General features: G+C 39.1%; 1 protein-coding gene across 1 annotated transcript; it reads left to right on the top strand.

Moving 5' to 3' along the window:
• The first annotated feature begins 2,026 nt into the window (after nt 1–2,026).
• On the top strand, nt 2,027–4,171 carry LOC132628830 (probable LRR receptor-like serine/threonine-protein kinase At3g47570). The gene has a single exon (XM_060344594.1). It carries the CDS (start codon nt 2,027–2,029, stop codon nt 4,169–4,171), a length of 2,145 nt encoding a protein of 714 aa, XP_060200577.1.
• The last annotated feature ends 3,092 nt before the right edge of the window (nt 4,172–7,263 follow it).

Raw genomic sequence — 7,263 nt, 5'->3', positions numbered from 1 at the left:
AGTTGGGAGAAAGAAGCTTGGTTTTCGTTTAAAAATAGAAGAAGAGGGCAGAATGTTTTGCACGAAAATGGAACCTGTTCGATTCTGCCATTGCTATGGCGACATAGATCTTTGTTCAAAGAGGAAAGGGGTGGGGGAGACGATGAAGTGTGAAGAGAGAGATGAAGGAGGCGTGCAATGTTTTTTCTTTTTTAGGTTTAGATGAAGAAAACTGATGAATGGGTTTTGAAGGAGGTGGGCCGGTCGGGTCGGGTATAAATTAATTGGGCTGGTCTGTTGGGTTGGGGAATAATGTGGGTTGGACGAGTTAAATATGTAGTGGACTGATTTGGGCTCAAATGTTGGTCCGAAATATGGGTCCTTCTTTCTTTATTTAAAATATTTTGGGCTTCTAATTTAACAACTAGTACAATATATATTATGTGAAGACAACTAATAATTAGTATGTAGAAAGTAAAGGATTTAATAAATTAAGATTAATTTAATGAGTACAAATCCTAAAATGAAACGATGAACGAACCGTTTAAAATTTGTGATAAAGTAATACTAGTAAAATAGTGAAAATGAAGGTAACAGTATTAATAGTAGTAGAAATAAAAAATAGTAGTGAAAATAAAATATTTAGCTCGTTAATAAATTTAGAAGCCCAAGGAAATAAATTAGAATAAAGGAGGGACAACAATGTTCATTAGATTTGATGAAAATAGTGATATTTTTTAAACCATAAATATCAAGAAAGTCTCTCAATTCCTGAAATATGCAACACAAAAAATTGCACTAGACACTAAAGAGATGTGAAAAAAAAAAGTGGAAATTACACCTCAAAAAGATGCACCAGACTCTAGAAATAACTCAAAAATAGCATAAACTACAAAAATTATACCTCTGTATGTGACTTCCCGCTAATTTCATATTATTTTTTTTGTCAAATCTAATAGACAAAAGTTTAGTAAATATTTGACGGTGACTAAAAGTGTCAAATTTTGGCTTACTTAAAGGACTACCATTGTTCAGTGCATACTTTAGGGACACTTTCGAACCTACCCTCAAACATAACGGATCATTTTTGTCATTTTCTCGTTAGATATCTATAAATGTGAGTAACACAAGATCTTAGGTTCATTTCCTAGACTAAACAACCTTAAAAGTTGAATTGCCTCACGAATATGCTAATGTTTCAAACAATATCTATTATTCTTATTTAACTAATCTAAACGATGAGGTGCAGTGAATGAGGCTGCTTCTCTCTTAATCAGAGGTCTTCAAGACCTGGGTATGAAAAAATTCTTGGTAGGGAACGCTTCCTCCAGAAATGAGCCCTACGCGTCACGAATTCGAATATAGTCGGACTCCAACGCGGATACCGGACACCGGGTGGAAACCAAAAAAACAAAAGACTACTTACCTAAGCTAGTTGGACTTGATCGTTATTCAGGAATGAAATCATAAGTACCAAATAAAATTTCTATAAGAAACCTATTACCTGACTATCTATTCATCTCACAGACTCATTAGCTGCTAGAATGGCTTCAATGCTTCCCTGTTTAGTTTGTTCCAATATCTTCCGATCTGTTGCTTTCACCTCTCTTTAGCTAGTACATTTCAGTGTCCACAGCAAAACTTTCTGGCAATGAAACAGATTACTTAGCCTTGCTTACATTCAAGATTGCAATAATTTCTGATCCACTCAACATCACTGTTTCTTGGAATGAATCCATCCATTTTTGCAATTGGATAGGAATAACTTGTGGTAGAAAACACCAACGTGTCGTAAAAATCGACTTGCATTATAGTGAACTGGCAGGTTCATTGCCATCAGCAGTGGGTAAACTCAGTTTCGGAACTTTGGCTTAACAACAATAGCTTCACAGGCCAAATACCTAATGAAATAGGCAAGTTGTCAAGACTTGACACATTGAACCTGGCAAACAATTCGTTTTCTAATGAAATACCAAAGAATATTTCGCGGTGCTTGAACCTTCGTAGGATTCATTTGCGTGAAAATAAGCTAGTTGGTATGATTCCTATGGAGTTTCAGTTCTTGATTAAGCTTCAAAGGTTTTATGTTTTTCTCAATTCTTTAACTGGTGAGATCCCATTTTATTTGGGCAATTTTTCTTCACTTAAAAGTCTCAGTCTAGGAGGAAATAATTTCCATGGAAGGATACCTGATGTTTTTAGTGGACTAAAAAATTTGGAGCTTCTTGAATTAGGACAGAATAATTTATCTGGAACCGTTCCTTCATCAATATTCAACTTGTCATCTTTGCAGATGCTTCAGTTAGAATTCAATCAGCTTGAAGGGCAGTTTCCATCAGATATAGCATTCACTCTTCCAAGATTAGTGCGAGTCAATCTCGTGGACAATCGATTAACAGGGAGACTTCCTCCTTCAATATCAAATGCCACAAAGATTAAGTTTTTAGCTGTTGATAACAACGATCTCACTGGAAATGTTCCTTTTTTGGGAAGCCTCAATGATTTGTACTGGCTTGGACCATCTGTCAATCATTTCGGAAAAGGGAAGTTGGAGGACTTGAGTTTTATGTCTTCATTACAAAATTGTACCGCATTAAAATATTTGTTGCTTCAAAACAATAATTTTGGAGGAATCTTGCCAAGTTACATGGGAAACTTGTCCAACCTTTTGTGGTTTACAATAGGAGGGAATCTCATACATGGAAAGATCCCAATGGACATTTATCTACTTACGAACTTGAGGGTACTTGGTTATGAATATAACCGTCTCACGGGTAGTATTCCAGAGTCTTTGGGAAAACTTATTCAACTAAATGTGTTGTCCCTCAACAACAACCAATTCTCAGGGGTGATTCCATCTTCTCTAGGAAATTTGACAAGGTTGACTCAACTCAGCCTCGGATCAAATGCTTTAAATGGTACGTTACCGTCTAGTCTTGGACACTGCAAATTTTTATTGCGTATGACTATTAGAAGAAACAATCTTAGAGGTCACATACCAAGCGAATATTTCAGGTCTCTGCAGGCCCTTTTAGATTTAGACCTATCAAAAAACCAGATAACAGGACCTTCTCCTATAGATATTAGCATGAAGAACTTGTATTACTTGAGTCTCTCACACAATAATTTATCTGGTGAAGTACCTAGCAATTTTGATAGATTGACTGGCTTGAGGGAGCTCTATCTTGATTACAATGTTCTTCAAGGAACTATCCCTCCATCCTTGAGTTCTTTGAAAAGTCTAGAATCACTTGATCTTTCACATAACAACTTTGTAGGGAAGATCCCCGAATTTTTCAGTAAACTCTCTTCTTTGAAATACCTGAATTTGTCTCACAATAATTTGGATGGTGAGATACCTATGGAAGGAGTTTTCACAAACAAGAGTCAAGTCTCAATTGATGGAAACAAGCAGCTTTGCGGAGGTGTTCCAGAGCTCAAAATGCCAAAATGCACTCAAATATCCACATCAAGAAGATCACACGTCTCTCGTACGTTGATACTTGCAACATCAATTCCAGGTGGAATAGTAGCACTAACAGCGGTGATGTTTCTTCTTTATTGGCTTATTAAGAGAAAGAAAAGTTCAATCTCATCAGAGAACTCGACGATGGATATTATCCTCAGAGTGACTTACAAAACTCTCCACAAAGCAACGGATGGCTTCGGAAAGTTTAGCTCGGTTTACGAAGGCATTCTGGATCAGAATGGAAAACTGGTTGCAATAAAAGTACTTAAAGTTCAAGTTAGAGGAGCTTCCAAGACCTTTATAGCAGAGTGTGAAGCATTGAGGCAAATTAGACATAGAAACTTGGTGAGGTTTTTAACATCTTGTTCAAGCATTGATTACCAAGGCAATGATTTTAAGGCCCTGATTTATGAGTTCGTCGCCAATGGTAATTTGGACAACTGGTTGCACCAAAGTGTGGATCATGAGGAAAGTGAGGAACATAGAAGTTTAACCATGCTACAAAGACTCAATATTGTAATTGATGTGGCTTGTGCACTAGATTATCTTCATTATCATTGTGGATCACCATTGCTTCATTGTGATATCAAACCAAGTAATGTGCTTTTAGATGAAGATTTTGTGGCTCATTTTGGTGACTTTGGATTGGCAAAGTTCTTACCAGAGGCTAGAGATATGCTCTTCACTAGTCGAACCAGTTCTACTATAAAAGGGATCATTTGATATGTTCCACCGGGTAATTATTCTCTCTTCTTTTAACATTACAGGCGTCACCAACATTACCTTAGAAGAACTACTATAACTACTCTGCTTAAATTAAGCCCAACACATTGATATGATTTTGGACTACACTACTACTAATATTACTTGAGGTCTACCCTACTAATACTGCTTTGATTTGAAGTCTTACGTGTTGATACTTGATACATTTAATTATTTTAACGAAATACAGTGTCGTATGCTAATGGGAAATTTTCTGTTAAATATACAAAGAATTGAAGTACAAGTTTCTGCCGTCATGAATTCCCTAAATGCCCTGTTTTTGTACTTACCTAACTTGGAAATTTATGTCTGTTACAGAGTACGCTACGGGCAATATTATGTCAACTTACGGGGATGTGTATAGTTTTGGAATTTTAATACTGGAAACATTCACCAGCAAGAATCCTACGGATGATATTTTCGAGAATGATCTAAACCTCCATAATTTTGTTATGTTGGGGATAGCAGAAAAGGTAAGAGATGTTGTTGATGCTATACTGTTATGCAACAACTACAATAACAATAGTGCTGCAACAATTGAGTGCCTGATATCAGTTTTTCATATTGGAATTGCTTGTTCCAAGGAGCTGCCAAAAGAGCGCATGGATATTAAGGATGTTGTAAATGAACTACGATCCATTAATAATGCCTTTCTTCGAAACATCTGTTTACCCCAAATTTAGATAATCAATTAAAAATTTATGAGTAGGTATAAGATATGTAGTTAAGCCTCAATCTATTTAGTGGAAAAAGATATATATGGGTACGATATGAAAAAAGTAATAATGACCAGAGATTCGCTATAGATTTATGTATCTAACAATATATGAATATGGTTTGATTGAACAGATTTGAGAGATGAACGCATAATCCGGACCAAAATCAGACGTTGAGAGGAAGAACTTTTTCTATTATTGCTATTACAAATGTTCTTGATATGAGGAAGTCAACCCCTCAAAAGTAGGGCAATGACCCCTATTTATAGTATTGCCCCATGGGCTTCATACAACATGAGACCCTAAAAAATAAAGAAAAAACTCTGAAATGGATTAGGTTGGATTAGTTGGGTCGTACGGTCTGACACCCGTACGATTGACAGTTAAATATGGCAGGACGGCATCGTCGCGTGGCAATCGCGTAACGGATCTCCCGAACTAACGGCCACGATCAACTCGGCTATGGAGAAACCGGACCAAATGATGATCTTCCCTCTCTTCCTTCGGTCTCTGGTCTTATCGGTTTCAACATATATCCGATTTTTACCGTATACAGATAGTCCCCACACTTTCCGGACCGTAGTTTTATCAGAGTAACGGGAAGTGGATGAATCAAGAAACCGGCGTCTCAATTTATCCGTTGTTATATTTTTATTTTGGCGGGAACAGTTGCGTCACGTCCCTCTGTCATCGGCCACGTGTCTCATCCCGGATGGTCGATTCTGACAACCGCCGTAACGCACGTCGCTTCAAGTCGTTTCTCATTAATTATGGGACACGTGGCATCGCTCGGTTGGCTGGGGTTTGTAACCGCCCCGATTCCATGCCTATATAACGTCCCTTACCTCTTCATTTGAACATTTTCACCTTTTCTAACTCTCTTCTTCTCTGTTTTCCAGTTCTTCACTTCCTCTCCATTTCAGTTCTTCACTTATCATCTTTCAACTCACATTTCTTGTTGATTCGCTGCTTATACTACGTAAAAAGGAATGATTTTGCCAACTTCTCCACTTTAACCATTTTTGTTGAGCGTGCTGCTGCTTCTTCCTCTCGTTTTTGCCATTTCTCGAATTCTTTGTCTGTTCCCTTGCTCCATTTTTTAACTTCTCTCTCGAATTCACTCAAATTTCTCCTTTCCATATTTTTAAATGTCTGCCCACACCGAGACCACTTCTCACGATGTTCCCTTGGTTTCGTCTCAAGGAACCGAGCCAACTTCACCGCCTAAGGCAAAAATCCCCTTCGAGCCTACTGCTTCGGACATTGTACCGGCCAAACCTAATTTCAACAAAGATTTTGAGGTTGAAAACCTTCTCCGGTATCCGATAGAGGGTTTGATGTGAGACGATATCCCTCATCCATTACCGAGGGGAAACTCGATTTGGTCCGGGCTGATTGCGGATGGGACACCCGTTCAGTTCAAGTTTTTTCTCCCGGACCAGGAGAATCAGTCACCGACTATCGGGAAAGCTTCTTATACGTCTATACTTACCCTTTCACCCTCAAGTTTGACCCCCCGGTCGATCCGGTCATCTTAGACATGTGCCAGACTTACAACGTACCCTTGGCGCAGATTGGTCCGATTGTATGGAGGACCGTGGCCTACCTCCGACTGTTGGCCAATAATACAGAAAAGGAATTCACGCTGGCCCATTTAATACGGTTATACTGCCTGAGGTTGTTCCGGGGTGGTGTAATAAAACTGGCAAAGCGTAGCCGAAATCCATTTTTCTCAAAAATGGACGAAGATAGAGACCGAGGCTGGTTGGAGCGATATGTCCGGGTGCGGACCTCAGACATTATCCCGAACAACTACATGCCTTTTCCGGAAAGATGGAATAATAATCGTAAGTCTGAACCCTTTTAATAATCGCTTTTGTAAGTTTCGTCGAACTTCAGTTCTTCCACTTTCTCACTACTTGCCCTCTTTATATTAGCCGTGGGTTAGAATCCTCTGGTCATCCGGAATCTCAACGAATGGGTCACTGCTCTCCTCAGCCAACATGCCCACGACGATCGGACGTGGGGACACCTGTCACGTGGCCGATGGATCGCCCAGAACCACAATAATACTTAGTTTCTGTCCGTATTCATTGCATCTTCCACCCTTCTGTAACGTCTTCGATTTTCAGGTTTACCTAAGGGTTCGGTGAATCCAAGGCCGGAGTCAGCAGCTGAACCTGCAACGTCGGTACCCGAGTTCGATTCAGCGGGTGCATCTCGTATCCTTGCTGCTGCTGCCAAGAGAAAGAGGCCCTCGGACAAAAAGCAGAAACCAAAGAAAAGGGCGAGGAGCGTCGTTAGGACTTTAAGGGATGAAGCACAGCCTGAGCTCCT

This window comes from Lycium barbarum, chromosome 2 (assembly GCF_019175385.1).
Source record: "Lycium barbarum isolate Lr01 chromosome 2, ASM1917538v2, whole genome shotgun sequence".
NCBI lineage: Eukaryota > Viridiplantae > Streptophyta > Magnoliopsida > Solanales > Solanaceae > Lycium > Lycium barbarum.
This window is presented reverse-complemented; position numbering and strand designations above follow the sequence as displayed.

Excerpts from the sequence above, each read along its gene's own strand:
- LOC132628830 (XM_060344594.1), top strand. The coding sequence starts at position 2,027 with ATGGAGTTTCAGTTCTTGATTAAGCTTCAAAGGTTTTATGTTTTTCTC.